Source organism: Nansenia antarctica, assembly GCF_963989245.1.
Source record: "Nansenia antarctica genome assembly, chromosome: 5".
Classification (NCBI taxonomy): Eukaryota; Metazoa; Chordata; class Actinopteri; order Argentiniformes; family Microstomatidae; genus Nansenia; species Nansenia antarctica.
The window spans coordinates 26,231,840-26,259,219 of NC_137690.1; the positions used below are offsets into that span (position 1 = coordinate 26,231,840).

General features: G+C 41.7%; 1 protein-coding gene across 1 annotated transcript in view; it reads right to left on the bottom strand.

The window, feature by feature from the left end:
- dmrt1 (doublesex and mab-3 related transcription factor 1) overlaps positions 1 to 27,380 on the bottom strand; it is a gene marked incomplete at both ends in the record, with an annotated part of 27,537 nt that extends 157 nt beyond the window's left edge. The window contains 4 exons of the mRNA XM_080531522.1: positions 13,768 to 13,942; positions 21,132 to 21,295; positions 25,314 to 25,485; positions 27,165 to 27,380. Of these exons, the coding sequence (XP_080387648.1) occupies positions 13,768 to 13,942; positions 21,132 to 21,295; positions 25,314 to 25,485; positions 27,165 to 27,380 (727 nt within the window). The remainder of the gene's footprint in view (positions 1 to 13,767; positions 13,943 to 21,131; positions 21,296 to 25,313; positions 25,486 to 27,164) is intronic.

Genomic DNA, 27,380 nt, shown 5'->3' on the forward strand with positions numbered 1-27,380 from the left:
TAAGAGACAGAGGGACAATGATGACGTCAGATTCGCGGCTAAGTGATGTTGTATCTGGTTACATTGCACTCGCAGCACAATGGTCAATGTATGCATGTAAAAATGACAAAGCTTCTCTGTTCTCCACTTTGCTACTGCAGCACAGGCTAACAGTAACCACAGCCCTCTACGACGGACCTTGGAATCCTGTCTATTGGAGAGGTTCTTACTGTTAGGGGCTGTGTCCACTGGACACATTTTTTAATTCGTAAGTGCCCTTTTCCAGTTGTTCCTCCACATTGTTTCTCTGACTCGCTGTATTTACCGGTGCTCTCCAGGTGCTCTCATATTGGACGACTGTGTTCAAGTTTTGGAATGCAGCACCACGCATCAATGTAAAATTGACGGAGGGGCTGGACAAACTAAAATTTCACAAGATGGCGGTTACTTCTGTGGAAAATTAGGTTGTCTTGCATTATAATTTATGAAATAAATATACACTTTTTGTATGAAACAGACACTTTCTAAAGTTTGTTTTAGCATAATCACTAATAATTGCTAGCTACCATGCCAGCTAAAGCTTTGTATCAGGTAACCTAGCAACAACAGTCACGTCTTTTTCCACTCTAGGCCCTTCCTCTTACCTAAAGATGCATAACACAGTTTTGCGCTTTGCCACCATCTGTGGACACACTGGAAGTCTACAACATAAATTTGCCATGTTTTTTTAGCATCAAATCCTTCTAAACAATCAAAACCTAAACACAGTACATAAAGGCCAGTGCTCGACATCCAGATCGTGAAACTTGACTTTAGAGACAAAAATACATTGTTAAATGTTCAATTTCTCCCACCGTATCTTCTCTCTTTGCTACAGATTTTAGAATGGGCATTTAGAGCTTTTTAAAAGCTAAAATCGTACATTTTGCTCCTTTATCAGTGGTAAGCAGTATAGTTACCTATAACACTACTTTACATTGTTAGCAGGCTCACAAAACAAGCTGTGTTAGTTGACTAGCGATGTGTATGCAGAAATGTAGTCACATTTTTCGAAAGAAAAGTCAAATCATTACATCAGATCCCGATATGAGGACCAAAGCATTAGAACGTGACACACATTTGCAGCAAGTTGCAACGTCATGTTTCACATTTGAGTACATTTTTGGGATTATCACTTCACTCAACTGTATGCGTGTCGGTAAAACGTAGCGTGGTTCTAGTACATTGATGTGACATAGCAAAAGCAGATCCGAAAAGAACCTCGCTGGAGAAGACGCTTGTTTGCAAGTTCCAATCCAATTCTCCGAGTTGCTATCGCAAGTTTCATATGCAAGGATATACGACTGTACAGCATTGTTGAAAATGCTGGCTTTCGAAGCCTCGTTGCGTGAGATCTGGCCACGAGATCTCGTTGCGGGTTGAAGCAGGAAAAGGCATAAAAGATCTATTTGGGGATTTATGAATCGATAATCGCTCGATTTGGAACCAGGAAAACTTTTTTTTTAACCCAGTCATAAATGTAAAGTAGTGTTATAGTTAACTAGGTAGCAGTGGGGATTACTCACCGAATCCATTGCGTTGCAGTATTTTGGCTTGACTGGTGAGTTTATGTTGTTATTATCAACAATGTTGAAATGTATTTCAGAACATTTTGATTGGTTGCCGACATACGGACCAAAACACTAGAACGTGTCACATATACAAAATATGCACTCATTCAACTATTCAGTTCCTTTGAATAAAAGTGTCTGGTCCATATCCACATTAAGCAGAATCCATATTAAGCAGAATAAGCCAATGATCCTCTTACACAAATAAAAAGATTATTGAACGTAAATGGTATTTCCCTGATATTGGTACTCGTACTGAAACAAAAGCGGTTATTGCACAAGATTGGTTCTCCATCTTTACAATCAATACAGAGTGGAGGAGTCCTTTCACTTTGGGCAGAAAGTACTGCTGTACTGCTTTAAACATTACAACAAAGTAGACAAAGTGTTCCTCTCACATCAGTCGTGGTGGTACACTTGGGCTACTTTAGCCCAACTGCTGAACAGATCCATTGACCTGAGGCCGGGAGTGGAGAGGTCCAGCAGAGATCCCCACAGAGTAGGTCTAGAGTCAGAGTATGTCTAGAGTCAGAGTAGGTCTAGAGTCAGAGTATGTCTAGAGTCAGAGTATGTATAGAGTCAGAGTAGGTCTAGAGTCAGAGTATGTATAGAGTCAGAGTATGTCTAGAGTCAGAGTAGGTCTAGAGTCAGAGTAGGTCTAGAGTCAGAGTAGGTCTAGAGTCAGAGTAGGTCTAGAGTCAGAGTAGGTCTAGAGTCAGAGTAGGTCTAGAGTCAGAGTAGGTCTAGAGTCAGAGTAGGTCTAGAGTCAGAGTAGGTCTAGAGTCAGAGTAGGTCTAGAGTCAGAGTAGGTCTAGAGTCAGAGTAGGTCTAGAGTCAGAGTAGGTCTAGAGTCAGAGTAGAGTGGAGAGGTGGTCTGCTGACCCAGCAGAGAGCCCCACAGAGTATATCTAGAGTCAGGCAGAAAAGTGTCAGACACATACTGTAGGAGTAGAACACATGTTTTGCTTAGATATAACTGTAGGCTACCCCGAAACAGAAAAAGGGGAATATAGAAATACAATCAACGAAATATATTCAATTTTGCAAGTGGTGCATTCAAATAAATAATATATTACTATGTACATAATTTAATAGCAAAATGTAATCACCAACTGTATTCCGTTGTTCAGTGGCAAAAAAAAACAAAAAAACATATTAAAACTATAGGAGCATTCAGCCATTTCAGAAGAAGCCCCACCCCAACCTTCCTCATCCTGCTATTACTATGCATATGACATTAACATCATTGTATTGCTTCTATCTATTAAATGTGTGGGTATGCATGAGAGACAGATACAAGAGTCTATTTCATCTGATGTCTTGACCCTAAGAACCTCATGGACATATAGAGCCAGAGCCTGCTCCCCCCTCTACTCCTCCTCCATCTCTCCTCCCTTCTCTGCTGTGGAGAGGTAATTAAGGAGCTGTGTGGAAAAGGAGCCATTTTTCTCCTCATTAACTTCCTGATTGGTTTCAGCCTCCGATTTCTGCCCGCCTGCAGTTTGTCACCGATTCCAAACAGGCCTCAATCGTTAATACTAATGTTTGTGTAGCTAACTGCGCTCGCTCTTTTCCCCCAACATCCCTCTTGTACAGCAATAATGCAAGGGGGACAATGGGCGGAAGGGGTGGGGGGTAAGGTTCAGAGGCTGTGAATTAGCTAGTTCTCTGTTAATTCTTTGCATGTTCATCAGGGAGAAATCTATGATGTAATTAGGAGAAAAGTGTCTCTGGGGGATTGGACAGGGCTGTTTTGCAGAGAAGCTAAATCACTGTGTGAGAGTGTGTGGTGAGGCCGACATGTTCTGTGTCAGGGCTTCGTTGATTGTTTGTATTGCCATTTAATGAATATTAATTCATTAATCAACCAATTAATGTTACAGATATTAGAGAAAGCCTTGTCCTCAATGAGGACTTCCCACAGTTAATTGAAATGAACAGGTTTAAGATGTTCGTTTTGTTCCAGGGCCAAAATTCGAACGCAGCATTTGTATTCAGTCACATACTAAAATAGGTGCTATTTGACAACGGTGTTCAACAATAACTTTTAGATCTAGAGTGAAGAGCCATCCTGCAGTATATGTACATAATACGGATACTTCATAATAGGATTAAACTGAAAGAGACTGGCAAGCTAAAAGACCAAGCCTTCAATCTAACAGAGCTGGAAATAACCCCCAAAATCAAACGTGTCTGTCAAGTGTAGAACTATTCTGAAACAAGAGAGGCTTTGGGGATGTTCAGTGGGAGCTTTATTCTCTCCTATGAACTTTTGCACTCTTCACCCTTCGCTCTGCTGACTATCTTAGATTTCCCAACTATTAAACTGTCTTTGTGTGGTTTAACAAAAGGAAGCTTTTTTTCCAGCCCTATGAAAGAGGGAGGGTGTGAGTGAAAGAGGCTCAATCATTTCTGCCACTGCGAAGGGGGAACAAAAGCCCAGATGTGAGAGGAGATGGTAATTCAGTCTGATCCATGGTGGATAAGCTCTCTCTATGGGACTCATATACTACCTGCACAGGGTCATGGGGGTAGATAACACGCTTAAATAAACACACACATACACACACACACACACAAACACAAACACACACACACACATTTTAATTCTATCAACTTATTTGACTAATCTCCCTTTATTAACAATTCATTATTTGAGTTTGAGGGTTCACCCATACGTATTTAAATGAATGCAATTATGAGTGTAAACTAAAGAATTCATCTTCTAAAGTACGACCAGCCCGTCTCATCACAAGGTTGGACTGAGATGAGTTGGCCTTCATTAAAATGATACGAGCCGTGTCTCTAAAAGTCTGGCCCTGGATTCCCAGAGAGGGACCTCTGTGCGGGACGCAGTGACTGGGGTGGGACATGACTTGACTGAAGACGACCCTCGTGAGGATGAGAGTTCTCTCTCCAGGAATGACATGGGTGTCTCGCTCAATCATTAGAGCAGTGGCAGGACTTAATGGTGCAGAAAACTCAGTCAAACAGCAGGCAGGCGGGGGAGGGGGTGCCTTAGTCAACACTGGGTTGGAGGTAGACGCCACACAGAGTGAGATGCTCTTGTTCATAATATAGGAACTACATACTGCTCATACTGAGCCAATAATGCTTCACAATGTACCGTACAGTTGGCCAAGAAAATAGGCTGGAAACTGAAATTCGATCAAATCTGAATTGTGGAGGGGGGAAATACAGCATTGTTCTTGATTGAACAATTGATCAAATGTGTTTCAAACGATATAAAGTTCAACATTTAAAAGGTCATACTGCAATCCACGACTCGGTTTGTTAACTGAGCTACAGCAGCCACTGCAGCACCACTAAGGCTTCTCTTTACACTTCTCTTCTCTCTTCTCTTTTTTTTTCATATTACAAAAGTTTAAGTGTTAAAGAGCCCACTCAATATAACAAACAACAGTTTTAGGATCACTAGTTACAATTTGTGAATTGGATTCACTGTATCGTCTGCCGTCCTGCTTTGTACTGAGTTAGTGATACATGGCTTGTAAACAAACTTACATTTGACGATGTGTTCAAAAGCAAGGACTGAGTGATTATCTAATTACGTATGTGTTGTTACCGTATATGTGTTTTTAACACGTTGATGTTCTATCAGCATGTTTTGATGTGCTAAACATGCAGTTCAATGTTACATAGCGACGTTTTCTTGTTAGCTGCTAGCTAGCTAGCTACCAACGCGTGGCCGCAAACGCGTGTTTTGATTCAGAGCGATTTTCTCTGATTCTCTGTTTGTGGTGTACCAACATTCAAATAAGCATATGTTATTTTAAAATATATATATATATTTGGATAAGCAGATACCTATGAAGTAATTCCAGTAGAGAGAAATCGGACCTTGATGGTCTTTTAATGGCCACACACGGCAGTTTTACACTCTGATCACACACATGCAAGTTTTTAGGTGAACACACACACAAACACAAGCACATGCACTATCTTCGGCAGGTCGCCAGGTGGAAATTGTCCTCTGCCTTTGTAACCCATCCGGGCTGCCATTCCTCCACTGGCAGCCAGGGGCAGCGGTCGCCCTTTTGGCGCGGCTTGAACCGACGCCCGGCGCCCCGGGGACCAAGTAGCGTTCTTCACCGTCGTGGTCAGGGACGGGTGTTCACTTTGGCATGTCTTTCCATGTGGGGTGAAGGAGACCCCTAGTGGACATGGGGGGAACATGCCAACCCCAAGCCACATATATGTGCCACGGCAACCAGGCTTTCACCCTTTTTGGACTCCCATCCAGGTTACTAACCAGGCCCAGCCCTGCTTAGCTTCTGAGATCTGACGAGATCAGGCTTGACAAGGTGGTACGGCCGTAATGTAATGCACTCTACAAAGAAGCAGAGCTTCTACTGACTTACAACAAAGTTACATCGCCAACTACAGCAACCATACAAACCTACATTTTATACATTGAATACCAAGAGTGAAGGGGAATGTAATCAAAGCTAGCTGACGTGTATGTTGCAGCCTGCAGTCTGGGCCGCACATAGTGTCTTTTGCTTGGGAGTGATTGACACTCTAAATGCCCCTTCCACTGACTTTCTGTCACAAGCCTGTTTGGAAATGTGAGGAGTGTGCTACAATTTCAAGGATAATATCACAACCATTAGGGGTGGCATTATTGTCACTGGTGATCCTTATACTAAAATGTGCAATACGTGTGTGACAATGCATACATTCTATACAAGCGTTTCTGCAGCAGAACTTTACAAGATTCAAGATTCAAGATTCAAGATTGCTTTATTGTCTGTCACAGAGTGACAGAAATTCTCCTTTGACAGGCTTTGTGCAGTTCATGAATACGTTATCCACATTAAAAACACACATAGGTCACATACATACAATAAAAACAGACAAGACTGTAGCTGAGAGTAACCCGTCCACCTCTCGTCTTGACCCTGTCTCCACTGCATTCTTTAAGCGAGACTTTGACAAACTCTGTCTTGATCATCAACAACACATCTCTAGACTCAGGCTTTTTCCAGATGTTTTTAAAACAGCTGTTGTGAAACAGCTTAATTGCTGAAGAATTCAAATTTAGATGGTGAGACTCTAACTAATTATAGGCCAATATCCAATCTCCCTTTTATTAGCAAGATAAAAAGTGGCTTATAATCCAATTAACTCCAATTAACGAAAACAAGATTCAGGATTAGTTTCATTCAGGTTTCAGGTCTAATCATAGCACAGAGACAGCTCTCACTGAAATGGTCAGTGATCTCAGTGATCTCAGTGATCTCACCCTGGTGGTGAACTTCAGGAAGAAGAGGCAGGTACAAGAGCCCATCACCATCAACGGTTCTGCTGTGGAGAAGGTCAACAGCATCAAGTTCCTGGGGATGAACACACTAACCAGGTGGTGAAAAAGGCACAACGTCGCCTCTTCCATCTCAGGCGGCTGAAAAAGTTCAGCTTAGGGCCTAAGATCCTAGGGGCCTTCTTCAGAGGCAGCCCCGACGGGATGCATCACTGCCTGGTACAGGAACTGTACTGCCCAGAACCGCAAAGCGGTTGGTTGTCACCTAATATATTAAATGTAAATAGTGCTTTTCTGAAAGACGCTTACATTTTGCTGTAAAACAAAACTTCTGAGGGTAGTCACATAGCAAGCCACGTGTTTAATCCGAGTGGTGGGTCAACCGACTCACAGATTGAAGAAACTGTGATTACAGCAATGGAATCTAAAGCAGCAAAATAAAATTGTTTCTAGTGTTACATTTAGCCTACAGAATGCTACATGAAGTTCCCTCCATCTGCATTCAAACCTTTTCAATTGTTATTGTGTCAATTGAAACAGTTTCTCAGCCTCACGAAACCTGTTTCAAGTATCTCCTTTGAGTTGTACACAGAGCTCCTCACAGGACAAAAGGAATTATTTGACACATCCCCCAAACCATAAGGAGTCCTCTCTTCAGACAGTTGTTGTCGAAAACGGATGCTGTCTTTTTGATTCCCATTGGGGTGGGCGGAGGACACTTAAATCCCCATTATTGGTGTGTTAGTGAGTGCTCTCTGAGCGGCCGGCAGTGGCTGACAGAAGGCATCAGCCTAGGGGTCAGAGGCTAATTAAACACATAAGCACCTCTGCTCCCGCATTGTTAACCAATCTGTCCCCAATGAAAATGAGTCATTGAGAGGCGTGACACAGCCTTGTCCCTATGCTTAATCTCCATCTCGGGCTACTGCCCCATCAACTCGCAAAATGACCTGTCTGTCTTATCTTCCCGCCTTTACTTTGATCTGCTGAAACATTATGGATATACAATAATGAACTGAGGCGGCAGATCAATGCTCACAAGATTTTTTATCATTACCTTTTAAACTAGAGAGATTCATTCAGAGCGAAGGGGAACGAAAAAAAAAGCCAAAGTAAAGGACACATGCAGAATGAAATACATCACTGTAGACAGGATGGCCCCTCTGGGAGATAAAACCGCCAAACGTGTTTATCTAAGTCATTCGACTGTTTCAGAGAGTGCCAGCGCAACTTGTGAACTGCAAACATCATTTGTCAAACCATCAGACCTGGTCCCTCTTTCAGTCTGTAGGAGGAGAAAGGACTTTTTATTTTAACTTTTCCTTTTGACTCCCTCTCCTCAGTCCTCCCTAGAGCTTCTTTGAAGCTGGCCACTGTCTGAGAGAAGAGGAGGACATAAACTACAGGGCAGTGGCCATTTAATCTCTTCACAGCCCCGGGCCTGTGCTAATGGAGATGTTGTACAACACATTACAACAGTGTTGGAGCCTGGAGCAGGCAATTACACTGGTATTTAGCCGATCTATAGTGTTGGGGGACACACAGGCACTTAGCACAGCCGTGGAGCGGGGAAGACGGAATGACATGGAGGAGTTCCTAAACTGTCCCCTGCAGCAAGTCAAGGGAGCCATGAGATTCAGTTACGCTCTGATTGAGAGTTGGGCTGCAGGGCCCAACAAGAGTCCCAGTGGAACAGTGAGGACCACAGCGTAATTCTCTCTGCTTCAGACTCTTACTTACAGTTAGAGATATCAAGTGTACAGTACTTAATGCAATTCGAGTGTGAATTAAGTGTACATTACCAATTTGTCCTATCTACATTGCTGAAATAGCTTGATTTCTTCAATTTCTCATTTCGTAGGCAAGATAAATATTTTCTTGTTATAATTTGCTGTCAATCAAAGTGAGTGTATGTGAATGTATTGCTATTATCTTATGTTTTCTTGTGTGTAACTGTTTTATAACTGTTCTGTACTCTTTTATGCGCACAACATACCATCAAAGGGTGGGCTACCAACAAAAATCGACAAACAATGGAATAATAGGTCCCTTGTGTATTTGGTTATGATAAGGTAAATGTTGACAGAACCTGTTTGTGTATATAGGTTAGTAGGTATAGTAGGAGAACTCCCACTCTCACAGTTGTCAATATTGGTGCTATTTAGCAGAAGCAAAATTACTTTAAAAGCCATTAAAATTAAAGCCCTATTTCTTCTTTCTTCCCCACTCCAAGTAGAGTAAAAGGAAACCGCTCTAGTGGTCTGGACATTTAGGAGTGCCTATTGATGTAGTGTGGTGAATAATGTAAATCTTCACATTGGGGACAGGCACTGAACACTGAACAGGCACTGTTACATGACATGCTACACCACTTCCTACTGAGTTCTCATCTCTTCATTGTGTTTGAGTGAGAATTATTTTTCTTTCTGTAAATCCTAATCCCAATGAATGGGTTCTTTGACTTCTCTTGTATTTGTGTGTGTGTGTGTGTGTGTGTGTGTGTGTGTGTGTGTGTGTGTGTGTGTGTGCGTGTGCGTGTGCGTGTGTGTGTGTGTGTGTGTGTGGTGATGGTGGACATGGACAGACAACAATGTGAAGTAACTACATTATCAGGTAATTTGATCCCTAAACAGGTGAGGTAAATTTCCACAGGAAACAAAGACACTTATTGAATCCCCAGCAGTCTACTGTAACATCAATCTCTTTCCTTGTGGTTTTCCTGTGAAACTCAAGAACTTGGTCTAGGGATAGTTTATACGCAGTAACTCAATTCATGTACAGTGCACTATTGATTGGACACGCCAGATCAATGAAATATCATCTAGAAAGATAGTAATGGGTTTCTAACTTAATGGGTCCAAGCAGGTCAATCGATTTGTTGGATTAACATCTACAATCTCTCAACACTCTGATTTGCATTTAAATTACTGTGCATGCTGAGCCTACACCGATATAACAAAACAGACAAAGTTATAGTCAATCTTACTGAGCTCTACACAAGGACTAGGCACAGAAGAAAACAGTTCACTGTATGTTCACTGTATGTTCACAGAGTGATCCCTCACATACTCCTGGGTGGACAATGTACCTCAATGAGATAACTAACTTTGAACACTTTGAACACCCCCCCTCCCCCCACCACAAAAAAACCGACAACAAACCCAACACAAAGCTGTCTCATATAACACCGAAATTCCTCTATAACTCAGGTCGGGCAGCTCATCTGGGCGGGCCTGGGTAGCTCCTTGCGGGGGGAGTGGGGACGGCGGTGGGGGTTGGGAGCTGGGGAGCTGAGGTGAGGCAGCGGGGCGGGAGGGGAGGGTATTGATGGACTGCGATGTCACCTCCCGCACAGCGATTTACGGCCCGGCGCTGCTGACGAGCTCAAGGCAGTAAACAGGCACGCTGGGGGCGTATTTCACAGCGAGCTGGCTTTTATGAAGAACACTCGGACGGGTCCCCCCCCCCCCTTGCTGCGGCGCCGCGCCCCGGCGTGACGGATGGAGAAAGACGCATGACAAGCTTCATCATTGTTTGTAAATCTTAACTGTTCCCGCTCACTAACTCCAGAGGCAATTTTCCGGAGACAGCGGGGGCCGACGAGAAAGGACAGCGTCGCACTCCTGAAGGTTATTTGGCCCCTGTATTTGGCCAACTGATTACCCCCTCCTGGATGGGAAATAAATACAGCGCGGCGCTGTTTGGCAGGGAGCTAGGGGAGGGAGAGAGCAGGCCCACTCTGTGTGTGTTCACATAACCTCCTCACCTCCTCCTGTCTCGGCACAGAGGAAACGATCAGCTTTTGTTATCAAATTAAAAGAATAAAGACATTATAAAAAGCTGGATGATGTTTCATTGTGTCTTTGTTTACTGAAAGGCTTCTCTCTCTCTCCATTTATGATATAATATTATGTTATTAATATAACATTATATTCTCACAGGACAACATTCTCCAGCGTCTTACTTATAAAAATGGCCAGGTTCTCCTCTTCAGTCCTATACTCGTTTCAGTGATGCTAATAATTATCTATTATATTAAGTCTTTGGTATACCCTGGTGTCTCTGGTATTTGCCTCAGATGCATACATACAAGAAACTGTCTCTTATCAAAGCCAATAGAGTTGGTTTGAGCAACATCAAGGGGGTTCTATTACAACCCGATTGATTCCTCTAAGTAACAATAGACTACAAACCTAGGACGCCGATAGAGCAAGATCATTTTCTGTAGCCAAAACAACATGCCAAGAATACTACTACAACCAGTTGATCAATTTACATGTCCAGTAATAGATGCCGCTTTAAAAAATAAACAAATCCCATAAACAAATCTCCTTATCAACAGAGTCCTGGAACAACTTCTAGACAGCACATCTAACAGCTAAGCGATGAAATCAGAATGTCAAGGCCACTTCTCAACCCTCGTCACTGAGCTTGTCGAGAGCATGGTGTTCTGTGGGGTATGGCACACATCGATGCTGGGAACCTGTTCAGGAGAGCCAAGTAATCTGCACTGGTTGTACTGGCACTATCGTTGGTGCTGAAAGGAACAGTGAGCATTGTTGATTTGGCACAGAGGGGTATTCTGCACAGATAACAAGCAGTGCCTAAAGATGACTGACTCTGCAGTCAGACAAGGTTGCAACCTTACAACCCTCCCTCCCCCCAAAAATCCTAAGGCATTGTCAGAATAAAGGCTTCTGAACCCACCCACGATATCGAAAAATTTGGCACTACCGATATGTACTGTACTCCCATGTGTTTCTTCAACACAATTGCATAAGTTGTCGGGCTGCAACAATTAGTCAACATAATTGTTGCAATATCATCAATTATGTAAATGTGTCGATAAGAAAACGCGCCACTTTGTTTTGAAGATGTCAGAGGCAAACCCTGTTGTCTGAGCTGTGGAGGGTTCCCCCAAAAGTCTCTGACCCAGAGTGTCCAAAGTGTGGGAATAGTTTAAGCAGAAACCAAATAATATAGTGCTTTGTTCACTGCAAAGCCCAAATGGGATACCACCACAGTACAACTGCCATGCCCCAACACGTTAAAAGGAAGCATCCTAGAGCCATGTGACAACTTGACGCACAGCCAGGGTGGTGCAGAACTGTAAGCGAAGTCTTGATGTTAGCTTGCTATGTAGCTAGGCAGCTACTGATACATTTTAATAACGGCAATATTGCTGACACTGATATCATAGGCTGCAGACTATGATAGTGTATGCTTGTATGTGACTAGTGAAGATGTCCTGCAGCCGTTTTTCCCACCATGCATTTCTGTAATCTAGCTATGTTAAGTGCCCATGTCGGGAGGTCTATTGTATAGTAAACAGTAAAATATCCATGTGTGTACTGCACAGTTTATACAAATTCATCCTACACGCATCCTCAAATAATCTGTAATTTACGTTTACATTTAAAAGTGCATTACCTCCAACTGAATCAGTTTGATTCTTTCAGCATTTAGCTGGGCATAGATAATTTCACTATAAACGCTTTGCATATACAAAATCTCACCTTTACCTGTAAGGTAGGCATCCACACTCCACAGCATTTACAGGCATGAATCTAATTATTATTCTTATGTCATATTATCAAATTTCAACAATTTCAATATCAAATAAAGTATGGTGACCACTGAAAGATGGCATTACAACTACGGTACTCACACTTTCATGCATTTGGAAAAGGTATATTAATAACATTGCATTCAAAAACATGTTGAATTGTAAATTAATTGTTTAGACTAATCGATCAAATAATGTACAGATTAATCGATAGCAAATTTTTAGTTGCAGCCCTACTAAACTGTCATGAGTTTCATTTCATTACATCTTGTATGATTCTTCTTTTTAACAGTGTGGGGGCAAACAGCTGAGTTGGTTTGCTGAAAGAGCGCAGGGAATGCAGGTCATAGACCTTTGGCTTTAGGTTTCTGGAGACTCAATATCACGTTTCCTGCAGTTTACAGCAGTGCAAGCTATCTATCTACTGTACATCCTCGCTCAAGTGAATTGGATAAATTCTGCTCTTAGCAAAAAGTAATGCAATGCAAGTAGCAAGGAGTGCCATATCTGTACCATAGACATGCATAGTATCAAATCAAATGTATATTTTGAGGATTAATAACATAATATCTTTATCTATAACACACAGAAAAAAGCTACCAAATAAAAATGTGTATTATTCACAGGGAAATCATAACTTCACAGCAAATGATAATTCATTCAATAACTGGTAGTAAGAATGAAGAAGACAGTGGCTGGCTATGCACCGCCCACACAGCTGTAAGTGACAGGATTGGGGGGCACCGTCAGGACCACCCGCTGAGAGTGTGTGTTTTTGTAATGGAGCATATCACTCCCCCACAGGGCTGGCTTGAGGTGACGAGGGACCCTCATTAATGGGCAGGTGGAATTCATTAGCAACCACAAGCAGGTGGGGGGACATAGTGTACACTGAACACACATAGTTGAATATTAATTCCAATATGATCTCATGAAAAATAAAACAAAAAAATGACTGTGGTATATATGGTACTTCAATGAACCAATTTAAAACAATGCTTAACATGTGGTTCTCATTTCTTTAAGTTAGGGCACAATGGTCCCAATAAAAGTTTTACTTTTGACCTCCCTCGGATATACTCAACATACTCTTGATAAAGTCTGTATAAAACTTTATGGGCCTGAGAGAGCTGGTGGGAATGTGAGTTAGTCAGTGTGTGTTTATTGAGTGTGTGAGAGTGTTTATGTACGTGTGTTCTTAATTTATGTATGTATGTATGTACTGTATGTACGATATGTATGTATGTACAGTATGTGTGTGTGTATGTGTGTGTGTGTGTATATGTGTGTGTGTGTGTGTGTGTGTGTGTGTGTGTGTGTGTGTGACTCACAGGCTGCCTTGGACTCGGGACAAGTGTTATTCTCCTCCAGGGGAAAGACGGGAGGCACGCAGGCAGCGGTGCCCAGGCCCTGGCTCAGGTAGGAGGCTGTAGAGTAGTATGAGTGCATCCGGTACTGAGGGGACACGCTGTGGCCAGGCAGACGGCCATCACTGTTGGGCATCTGCTTGATACGCAAACACAAACACACACACACACACACACACACACACAATTACTTTACTTACTTAAAATACAGTGCCCTCCATAAGTCCAACATTTAAACATACTGAAGCCAGCCCACCTAATAATAATAAATCTATGTCGAAGAACATAAGGCTAAGGCTAACATAAGCCCACTGAATAAAGTACTTATTTGTCGACAAAGACGTAAGACGTATTGTTGACAATCCTATGCGTGCAATAACTGCATGAAATCTGCGACCCACTGACCCATCTTTAGTTGTTGTTTGTTTTCAGGTTATTTTGCCTAAATTCATTTCATCAGGAAACTGAATACATGTTCAATTGGATTTAAATATGACGGCTGACTTGGCCAGTTAATAACCTTCCACTTTTTGGGCCTGAAAAACTAGTTTGCACCTTGCAGTGAAGCCTCTGTAGTTCTGCTGGTGACGTATTCTGCTGGTGATAGTCACTGACACATTCACGCCTACCTCCTGGAGAGAGAGTTCCTATTCTGCGGATGATAGTCACTGACACATTCACGCCTACCTCCTGGAGAGTGTTCCTATTCTGCGGATGATAGTCACTGACACATTCACGCCTACCTCCTGGAGAGTGTTCCTATTCTGCGGATGATAGTCACTGACACATTCACACCTACCTCCTGGAGAGTGTTCCTATTCTGTGGATGATAGTCACTGACACATTCACACCGACCTCCTGGAGAGTGTTCCTGATCTGTGGGTCAGTAGTTTTGGGGGTTTTCTTAATCATGGTGAGCATTCTTCGGTCATCCAAGTCTTCCTTGGCCTACAAGCCCGTTTACGATTGCTGAGCTCACCAGTGCTTTCTTTATTTTTAATGTTGATGTTGATAAAGATCTACGGTGTTGGCTATGTTTCTGATAGATTATTCTGATATTTCAACCTCATCATGGCTTGCTTGACTTGGTCCTCATGTTGACAGACACCAATAGCAGACTACAAAGGCAAATCCAAAGCCTAAAATCAACACTAGACATGGACAGAACACACCTGACTAATCAGAAACACCTGTCAAGCCAATATGCCAATACTTTTGGGGGGCTGAAAAAGGGGGACTATGTATAAAAAAGGATTGTTATCTGAAAAATAAATAAATACATTTTTAAATTAAAGCTCAGAGCTCTCTACTTTAACCTCATAGTAATTGTTTGATTTCCATTCCAAACTGTATATTTCAAAGACACCATCATGACCTTGAAGGAAATATTCTCTAGTGGATTGTGCATCTCACAACTTTACTATGGTAGACCTCCCTACTTCATATGCATACCTACATAACCATGTGATACAGGTTAAAAACATTCTTCATTCTAACACTCATTAGCTACACAAGGTAAGGTAAAAAACCACATCATTCATGGTATTGTCCTTGACAATGTCCTACATTCAAAATGTTTGCATATTCCATTTTATACTGTACAGCTAAACTGGGGTTTGACACAAACACACATAAATGACTCCTGTCAACCGCTGTCACATGAAAGGTGCTGACTTTTTTAACGGAGGAGCCATAATGTACTTTTTTCTGCAGAATCAATCTCACTGAACATCTCACTTTTATGGGCCTCAGTTTAAACTGGCCAATCTGCAAGAAAGAAAATATATTGGGAGAGAGAAAAGCCACGGTTGAGTTCACAGAAAAATAGCTGTTGCCCGTCTAAAAATGGATTGCAACAAACTGCTCTGGCTTTCTCCAATCTTCTGCAAACTTTTAAAACGAGCTGTCTACTCAGCAGCTAGGGAGCTTTAGAGAGGGTTTTCAATTTCACTTTTATGGAATTTGATTTCTGTCAGCCAGTAATATGTCACCACGTATTGTCCACCCCATCAATTCCCCGACAGCTTTATAAACTGTTATTTAAGCTACGCCAAGCTCCTGTATTGGCCCCTGACACAAAACAGAGATTGAACTGGATTTTTGGAAAATGTTATTGGCTTACACTTGCTTCAAAATGTCTGTAAAGTATTGCATCTATGTTAAAATGTGCTATATAATGAAGTTAGTTTAGATTATTTCAAACAAAGGACAGACCAAAGAAATGAAGGTGACCTGAGCTGTTAATGGCATTTCCATGTACCATGCATAGCTTTTAGGATACAACACACAAACATACCTTCAACAACCTGTTACAATATACTATGTAGATCCATATATCTATTACACTGTACATGATGTTAACATTGTACCAACTTTTCCTTCACAAGTGTTGAACAACCAGGGCAATTGGTAAGAGTGATCATTGCCCACCCACCCATGCCACCCATAGACCCCCTGCACTCCTCTTCCATCTGCTCCTCTTCCTACCCCCTTTCTATCTCCACCTGCCTGCATCATGAGTTAGGGTTGGCGGCTCCCTTACCTCCCTGGGAGGAGGTCATGTCTCTTTATCTGGCACCATCGCATGTCTGGGCCCTCTCTACGCCACCCTCATATTATCATTCTCCACCTGCATGGCAGCAGAGCCCCACTCAGTGGAGAGAGGAGAGAGCGGGAGATGGCCCCACACTGATAAAGACCTGCCAGGGAGAGTGAGGAACAGATCCTTAAAGGCTACTCAGTCTTGCTACTCCCCGAACAATGAGGGAACTAAAGGCTATTAGTATTTACTGTAGTATATAGTGGCTCTCTTCCCCCATTTCCACTCACTTCTATCAGAAGTTAAAACACATGGAAGATATCAAGTTAAACACTACATAATGTGGAGCAATGCTGAAGTGTTAGTGTATTTATTCTGGAATAGGCACCACAGGCAAAACACACGCACACGCACACACACTGACTAGCTCTAGGCTCCTAACAGTTTGGATTTTAAATCAAACAATTATTATGGTGTCAAAATAGAGATTCCCATCTTTAATTCAATGGGTTTTATTTTCAGATTTGACCAAGTACAAAATAAAAAAGAATACTCCCCCTATTTCAATCATATAATATCCAAATAAAGTATGTTTAGTATTTGGTCGACAATCCTTTGCATGCAATGACTCCTTGAAGTCTGCGACCCATTGACCCCACCAGACGCTGGGTATATTATCTAGTGATGCTCTGCCAGACCTGTACTGCGGCCATCTTGAGTTGTTGTTTGTTCTGAGGTATTTTCTGTGTATCATCAGGAAATGAAATGCATGTTCAATTGGATGATCTGAAGAGTCAATAACTCTTGTGCTTTTTGGCCGTGAAAAAACTCACTAGTTGCTATGGCAGTATATTTGGAGTCATTGTCTTAATTGTTCTTAATTATTGTGAGCATTCTTTGTCATCCACTGTAGAAGTCTTCCTTGGACTACTAGCCCATTCACTAGACTGACAGCTCTCTTATGCCTGCACAAATAATGTGACGGAACACACCTGTCAAGACAATTTTCCAATACTTTTGGTGCCCTGAAACAGGGGAACTATGTATAAAAAGTGTTGTAATTTCTAAATGGTGAAACCAATCTGAAAAAAGGAAACATTTAATTAGTTGAGAATATCTACTTTAACCTCATAGTAAAATATTATTAGTATTTTTTTTAAATGTTGATTTCAGTTTGATTTCAAATCCTTACTGTTAGAGTATAGACTTAAAAGAAGACAACGTACGTGTGTGTGTGTGTGTGTGTGTGTGTGTGTGTGTGTGTGTGAGTGTGTGTGTGTGTGTGTGTGTGTGTGTGTGTGTGTGTGTGTGTGTGTGTGTGTGAGCGTGTATATATATATCACACATCACTGAGCTCTCCTAGCAGTGAGGGAGCGAAAAACCAGCACCCTCCTTCACTCCACTCTCACTTCTGAGAGGAGGTTAGGGAAAAACACATGGACGTTTGATAGAGCAGTGCATTTGGGCTCAATCATGACCATTTCTTAGAGGGGAGTGTACATTAGGCATGATTTGGCATGATTGTGTTCGGGACAGTGTTTGTTCCAAAATAACAACAGTAAAAGTTAGAAATATTGTGCCAAGTAGGGACCAATTCAGAGGCTGATTGGCCTTTTTACTGGTTGTTGATGAAAACTGACCATGTTGAAGATATGACAAATGTAACAAAAATTATCACTGTCGGCTAAATCAATCATGTAGTAGACGCAAAGCTGTCTGTACTGTATTGCTCTTTGTTAGCAAGTTAGTTAGTTCTTGTTAAACCACTCTCGATATAAAACCACATTTATTCATTTGTCCATTCATTGCTAAAAACATTTTTTATCTCTTTGCATACCCTCGCCCCCCCCCCCCCCCCCCACCTCGAACTTACACACACACACACACACACACACACACACACACACACACACACACACACACACACAAAAGACAGTTGCACTAATCTCATTAGGGCGCAGCAGTCGAGGTTACCATTGTCCTCCTGTAAAATAAATGACACCATAGCCATGCATTGGTTTACAAATCAAACACACAAAACAGGGACCTTCCTGAATGTGGACCAGGGCAGCACTTGTCACCACAACTTCTAAATCAATAATCCCAATCATAATTCATTCATGGAGGATAATCATGGATAGATGAATTATGCAAAAATATGCTAACTGATCAGCATTAATGCTCCTCCTTTCTCCATCCAGCACCAAGGCAGCCCCCGTAGACAGACAATATCATTAACCTTTGCAATTCAGGCTTCCCACATTCTAGCGGGGCGGCGGAGGCAGTGACCCCAGAACAATATGTTGCCATCAGGAGCCCAGAACTGGGTGGAGGCTGTGAAAATACAGCCCCATCGTCCGTGGTGTGGGACAATAAACCATTCAGCAGAGACCCCTGAAGAAATATAGATCTAATTTGCTTCACGCGTGAGCTCATCTGATCTGACACAATAGAGATACAACATTTAAACATAAATCAGAGTGAATATACAGATGAGTGAAGGGGGAGGGTTGGAAGATAGGCACTGCGATAGTGTAATACTCTCTCTCTCTCTCGCTCTGTCTCTCTCTCTCTCTCTACATTTGAGGCTCATGTATTTGAAGAGTAAAAAGGAGGTACAGGGTCTTAACATGTATCAAAGCTGTACTGGGGCACATATTGTTGATAGTTGTAGACAAATTATAAAATAGAGTGCTGGAATATTTGCTTTTCAAGGAGAACAGTACTGCAGTACTTAGCCTAGGGCCTATATCAGTATAGTGGTAATTCACAGTGAAGTAATTGACTGGATTCCAAAGCATAATAAATTCCTTCCTTGTAAGTTAAAGTAGCTAAATCATGATCGCTGTCTGAAAGGTAGTGTACGGTATCACTAATCTAGCTCTTTGTCACGCAGATTTAAACATTTAAAAACGTTACAAAACAATTTGCTTTAACAACAAAGCGATCACCTTGCCCCTTTTTTTGGTAAACAACTGAGGGAAGGGTCTGGAGAAATGTAACCACTGTCAAATACATAGAGCTATCCATCCAATATGTCAAAAGGAAAGTTTGAACTATGTTTTGAAGCTATATGGTTTGTTTACACTTAAATTGTTTACAAACAATGGAGTAAAACAAGATTTTATTTCTGTTCTGATGGGGAGACAGAGCTGAACTTAGCTCATGAGGCATTTATATGGTATATCCTTCAATAATCAATGGCTATATCAGCATTTTAAATTAAGAAAATGGATATTCCAATCCCAGATTGCCCCTTTAAAACAGCAATCCATCATTTCAAAAACAACAAAACATCAGCCACCACACAGGGCTGAGGGATGAGGTTTTTTAAAGCTATACAGTGCTATACAAGTGCTATACAAATTCCTGTTACTTTTAGATAGATTCAACTTCATTGTCATTGCTGAGTACAAGTACGAAACAACGAAATGCAGTAAATGAAAGTCCGCCCGAACAGGGACTTGAACCCTGGACCCTCAGATTAAAAGTCTGATGCTCTACCGACTGAGCTATCCGGGCTCTTATCTGTAGCCTTTGGAGTGAAGCCCATTGAGGAATCATGAGGGATGTCAAGTAGTATTCCTCAACAATCAATGGATATATATATATATATATATATACAGTATATCATTAATTAACATATCCAAAAACAGCTTCACAAGCTATGGATTGAGACTTTGATGAGCGTAACTGTAATGAGGCTCCAAACATGCAAAGCTGTGCCAGGGAGCCCTGACTGACGCTGGCTGTGTGCTGGGCTCTGCTGTACTAACGCAGCTACTTGGATAAGGGTTAGAGAACTCCCAGTGGCAGAGTTAGTTGCGGTTCCGGATGGGGGGAGCAGGGAAATGTAAATAAGGCGTTTAGAGGAGTAGCACAGCATGAAGCCTGCACACACACCTCTCTGCTGCTGCTGTGCTGAGCCAGTGGCTCGGAACGGTGGCAGAACCGCCATCTCACGGCCAGCCAACTAAAACACACAGCCCCAGGGGCTGAATGACAGGAACCACCATCAACATCCCCCAACCCACTTAATCAACGTATTACTGTGCTGGCGGTGCGTGGGGGGTGACATGAGTGTGTGTGTGTGTGTGTGTGTGTGTGTGTGTGTGTGTGTGAGACCAGCAGCAGTTTTTTTTGCAGAGACCTAAATAAGACCTATACTATTAGGATTATTGTACACTGACTGTTATTTGTAAATGAGTGCTATAAGACCACACAAGGAGCATACAAAATAGATGGTTTCCAAGTTTTCCGGTTTTGAAATTCAGTGACAGACAGACCAGAAAGGTATGAGTGCATTAGAGAAATCATCATGTAATTTGATGCAGCACGACACCCTGCATTATAAAGCAACAAGCCACAAGGGGCCTGCTTATGTAGTAAAATACATCATATAGTAAATTCAATTGAAGGCCATAATTCATTGATGAGTTGAATTGTTTGTTTAATTGCTTAAGTGGAACAAAAGCCTGCTCACCCTGCCGCTCTTCAGGACTGGATTGTCTACCTCTGCTCTAGACTGGAGCTGTCTACCTCTGCTTTAGACTGGAGCTGTCTACCTCTGCTCTAGACTGGAGCTGTCTACCTCTGCTCTAGACTGGAGCTGTCTACCTCTGCTTTAGACTGGAGCTGTCTACCTCTGCTTTAGACTGGAGCTGTCTACCTCTGCTCTAGGTCTGGCAGTGAAGAAACTTACCTCCCCAGGCAGCAGCTGCTCGTCACCTGGACGTGTTGTATTAATGTGTATGCGTGTGTGTGTGTGTATGTGTGTGTGTTTAGTCACCTGGTACTGCTGGTAGTTGTAGAGGTTGCTGTAGTAGGCTGGGACTGGGTAGCGGGACGGCTGGTAGAAGTTGTAATAGGAGGCATCAACCACCAGGTCGGTTGTGCCATCAGACTGCCCCCTGCTGGCAGCCATGGGGCTGGGGGACAGTGTGGAGCGGCTCCCTAGAGGAGGAAGACTTTGGGTCAATCTTCAATTAAATTCAAACAGCACTTTATTTGTCCAACAAGGCACTTTCTTGGGATCCTATAGCTGTATGTGGTGTAATACAAAGTCCTTTTCAAGTCCGGCGGGATTAGGTTTTCATTATTTAGTGGCACCTCATGATGGGGATAAGGAATGTGTTGTTATATGCTCATATAATATTCATATAAAAACTTGGATGTGGAAGTGTGCAAATGCAAGTGTTCCGCTATAACTGTGTGTTTCTGTAGATATATGGTATCAGCCAGGGGAGGCTGGTATAGCCTGAAATTGGAGGATGGGCTCATTGTAATTCATGGAAGGGAATGAGGATGTCACATGTGTTTGATACTATTCCTCATTCCATATATAAAACAATGCTACATACTAATACTCATAATACTGCAACAATACTGAATCATTACAAAATAGCAATCACACTGTTTAGTTGTGCATGTTGTCCAGGCACGCACACATGTTGTCTCCTCCTGACAGTACCTGATCATTACACATGATCGTTTTTTTCCTTAGAAGAGAGTATATCAGGGAGCTGCAACACAATTTGGATACTTGTGTTATCGCCCAACAAATTCAAGTTGGTAGTTTGAAGTAGCTACGGTCCAGGTTACCTGAGAAAAAATGGCACTCACTCACTACTACAATTGCAGGTCATTTAGAGATAAAGGTTCTAAAATGTAACATGGCAAGTGCAGGGGGACCTTTTGGCAGTTCATCATTGATGATTATCTTATCTCACACCTAAAACAGTGCCTACTACAGTGTAGGTGTACACAGTAGCACCATCTACTGGTGACAGAGATTGTGGAAATAACCTTTTCCTAAATGTTATGTGTCTTTATTAGTTTCCTAACATAAAACCAATCTAACTCTGTTGAACGTAGAAAAAGAGAACAATCAATATTATATTCAATATCAACATTACTCATTTGTTGTCCATTTCATATCAACAACAAGGTCACATTTTTCTCAAGCCCTCTCCTGACCTTTTCGCCTTTCACAGTAGAGAGATTACAAACGAGAGATTACTGTCCCTGTACTAACTGTTGTCATCACTGAATCACTGAGTACTCTACTCCTTTCCATGCCTCTGTCCTCTCTGTCACTGGTCCAGGGATCTAGTGGCAAGGGTGCGCACACTCACACACACAAGTGTACACACACACAAGCGTACACACAAGCATACACACAAGCATACATACACACAAGCATACATACACACAAGCATACACACTCACACACTCACACACCAACACACATAGTCAGCCTTGACCGGCTTGGTATTCCACTCCTGGGAGCCCCTATCAGGCCAGCAGGAACAGCCTGTTTCTCTCCCACCCTGCGGTTTTTGCCAGGCGGCGATCAAATGATGGCCTGGCACAATCACCAGTACCTATGATGTGCTCATTCTGGAGTGATGGAATGCTGTTAGGTTGATGATGCGCCCACTCCCCACTCCCTCAATGCCTCCTCCCCTCAATCTTCCCTCTTCCTTTAAACATAGGCCTGGGAACTGGTGTCATCTGACTAGCTGTATTGTATTGTATTGTGGTATCCCTCCCTGGCATAGTGTGGGGGTAATGGTGTCGGCACAGACTGTCCAAACTCTGGGCTCTTTCCTCTAGCAGTCATGACAGGTTTAGTGGGTCAGCACCCTGGGCGGTGCCTGTCATCACCCAATGGTCAAGTGACAAATAAGCCTTTATCAAACAGTGAAACAGGAGGTCCACAGCTCAGAGATAAATCAGAAACAATTATTTCTGAGACATACTTTTTCATATGGACAATCTATTTTAAGATTAGCTGGGACTTGGGGTAGGCCTAAATGTTTTCGTTTAATTTCAGCCAACACAATACATTAATTAAATGAAATACTTTTCTATGGGGTCCTTTCAATTCATTAATTAAACTGGAATAGGCCCAAAACATGGAATTTATAATTGAGGACATTGCAATAATAGACAAAGACTTGTGTTAATGTTGGTTGCTGTATCGAAAGGTCGTCATTCAACAGTGATTTTTTTTTTGTCCTGACCTAATCTCTCATGAGGTTTCTGCACTTTCTGGTCAATGGGTGGACAACAGACTAAAAAGAAACTATTTAGTAGTGCAAATGGTCAAATTAAACTTTCAGAAAACACTCAAATGAAAGTCTGGTCTGCCTGAAATAACTACAAGACATAACTACTAGAGTCAAAGTAACTTCATTGATAATAATAATAATTTTGCCAGGGGGAAACCCTCAGCTCAAGTGTCTGACACGTAAAACAATATCAGACCATGAAACCAACAAAACGATTGACTCTAACAAGAGAATTCTGAACCACAGATCTAATTCCTGCCAACATAGAGGTGAAAGAAACTATTTTATCACAATGGATTATGTTACTACCCTGAGACTGTAAATTAATATGTACATGTAACATCTGATATGAAACATAACTACAATTAATCCAATGAGCTTCATTTCTCTTTGACGGTCATGTGTGTGTAGGATTTTGCCGTTATATTTCCCATATACTTCTAGGGAAAATCTTTGGGTGAAACTTTTGACAGCCAGATAAAGCATTACAGCATTGTGAAAGTCCCCTATTATTATTGAATGTGCCAATATCTATCAAATAATGTCCCACCGCAACTGTAGTATCATCCACCATTTCTTCCAAACAGTTTGATGTTAAATTATAATTTAACAACATTGATTAACATAAAACAATCCTTTCTGACACATCTAATATTCAGAACTCCACTTGGCATGTTTTGTTTACAATCTTAACCTTAATGTTAGCTTTAATGTTTTGGTTTTAACTACTGCTTGGTTGCACACACCCCTGGTCAATGTGAAAACTCAATTAGACTACCCTTTACACTACTGCTGTTTACAAATACTGCCTTGCACATATACAGACCTGGGCAAAACAGCCTTTTTTATTGATGCCCCTAATACATGGAACACTCTGCAGCAAACTCTCCGGTTGGAGGTCCTCCCCTCTGCCTCTACCTTTAAACTCCTGATGCAAAAACTGTATTCCAATAATTGCAATTGTTTTTAGTTTTTTCTTTTTTTCCCCTTTAATCCTGTCTTGCTAACTGTTTGTTTGCCCATCTATATTAATGATCACTATTCTATTGTACACTCGACGTCACTGTAAATGAGGGTGACCTCAGTGCCTATCGAGTTTTTAAATAAAGGTTTGAAATGAAATATCATATTTTTGCACATTGCACATACCTCCTTATATATTATATAGCCACTATTTATACATCTGTACATTCCATACTGCACATGTCTACCTTAACTGTACTCATAACTGTATATACCTCTAACTACCGTACTTGTCATACTGTACATCACTATCACTGTCATGTTGTTATATGATGTTTTATATCACTATTTACACTTCTGGTTAGATTCTAAACTGCATTTTGTTTTCTGGTACTTGTACTCTGCAATGACAATAATGTTGAATCTAATCTAATCTAATTTCATGTTTTGAGCTCTTTGACCCTATAGTGCTATTTAAAAATCTAATTATTCACCTTTCAAATACTTGAGTGTTTGTTTGAACCTGTCTGGAGTGCCAGATGGGGTTTGCACATAGGACTACTGTATTCCATTGGGTCCATTGCACTAGGCAAACTCAGTCAAGCACAGCTAAATATTTTCTCTGAATCATCTTATCATTCACCTCTGAAGATATTTAGGGTTGTTTTCCGGTCACAGATTAGACCTAATCCTAGACTAAAATGCATGTTCAATACTTTACTATTGAAAATGTTATTTAGTCCAGAACTACCCTTAATTTGTGTCTGGGGAAACTGGTCCAACTGTTCACACTGTGAACAAAACTGTGTTTGTGTTTGTTTGTGTGTGTGTGTGTGTGTGTGTGTGTGTGTGTGTGTGTGTGTGTGTGTGTGTGTGTGTGTGTGTGTGTGTGTGTGTGTGTGTGTGTGTGTGTGTGTGTGTGCGTGCGTGCATACCTGTTCCGGAGGGAGAAGTGTTGGCACTGGAGGTTGTTGGGGACCTCACACCCACAGAGTACAGGCAATCTCCTGTGGGTTCGTTCTTCACAACGATCTCTGAGCTGGAGAGGGTGACTGGGCTACAGATGCCCATCTCCACCTCCTGAGCCTGCTGACGACGCAGAGCCACCTAGCAGCCAAAAGGACTGGTAGTTAGTGGTGTCCTACATACACAACTGTACTGAGGGGTAATTGGATTGAATGATGATGTTTCACTTACTTTTATAATATACAAAAATGTGAAAGATAATATAAAAGAGCTCAACTCGGTTGGTTTAGCATGAGTAGGCCTATTATGCCTCTCTTACCAGATTAAAACAACTGGAATGTTTATGTAGATATATTTCAACCCCAGTAGCATACCTACCTATAAAAGATACCTACGTAATTTAGGCATGCATGAGGCGATCATTCCAGTTGTTTTAATCTGGTAAGAGGCATAATAGTATAATATAATTATTATTTTATGTTGTAGTTATTCCAATCCGTTGCTGGAAGGCCACAACAGCCAGACCTGTGGTCTACCACTTCAAATGAGCATAACACTTGTTTTGCAATGCAAGCCTTAATGTAGCAGCCTGAATAACACCAAGCACAGACGCTTATGTGTCTTATATTTAACAAACTTAAAATCTGTATCCTAGTAGCTTATTTTATACACCTACTATAGCCTACTGCCCTGCAGAAGCTAACCGCAGTAACAACGCAAAGAGTGAAACAGAGAGAAAATGGCTATAAAGTTGTTTGACTATCCAGCCAGATACGTCGTAGGTAGGTAGATTAGTGGTAGTGCACTGATTGAGCACTGAGGAAGATTGAACTCTGAAACTTTGTCACAAGATAAAACAGATATTGAGAAGTGACATTTCACTTATAGCCCCATTTTGAAAACATTTTTAGTTACTGCGGTTAGCCTCTGCAGGGGAGTGTAGGTGTACAAAATAAGCTACTAGGATACAGATTTGATCAGTTTGTTAAATATAAGACACAAAGCGTCTGTACTTGCTGTTATAAGACTTGCATTGCAAAACAAGTGTTATGCTCATTTGTGGTAGCTACCCCGGTCTGTCTGTTGTGGCCTTCTTCCAGCAGCGGATTGGAATAATAATAAAAAAGGTTTTAGTAGAAGGCGATAGGGAGAAGGTTTTTCCTTCTATCAATGGCCCCGGGCCCGAGCTAGATTACTCTTCCTGCAACGAATGGTGGATTGCTGATTCACATGCTTAGTATTCAAATGTATTGATTGTAAGTGGCTTTGGAATAAGGCGTCTGCTAAATGCCAAAAATGTAAATGTAAAATGTAAATGAATAACTACAACATAAAAAAAGAAGTTGTGAGAAATCCCGCGGGAAGACAGAGCAGGGCGGCGTGGATATTTACTAACACTGGAGCCATAGCTAGGCCACTCTGTATCCATGTGTCTGTCAACAAACAGGCTAACTTCACTGATGTGATCAACTGTTTACAAAGTATACCTCAATAGGATACAAAACAGCAACTATGAAACACAAAACAAACCTAGACTGACGATCACAAAGTCAAAAGTAATCTATGGTCGGCTTGGCTCGCGTTAGTTCTGTGAGGGCCTGGTAGTTCCACCACACACGTCACAACTCTGTCTCTCAAAATAAAGATAGTAAGAAGAACAGCTGAATTGAGGATGATGCATTAATTTAAACAGAAAGAACACACAAAATGTTTACAGCTTCGAAACGAAATACACGAAATAAATATAGCTCAATGCACTGACTGAATGTTGCATTTAAGAGAGCTAACACAGTAGCTAGAGAACAGAATGAATGAGTCACCTGCGCCGCCATAACTCTCTGTCGCTCTGCAATCAGCTTGCATTTCTGACACTGGCAGTCTCTCCAGTTGCAAAAGCGTTTGTGTCCCTTCAATGGTGAGACATAGCCGTGGTTCCTGCACCTGGAGCATTTGGGCATTCGTGGTGGTTTCTTGCCGGGAGACAGAGGCAGGGGCCCTGCCGCACATGTCAAAAGTCGCTTGTCATCGTCGCTCAT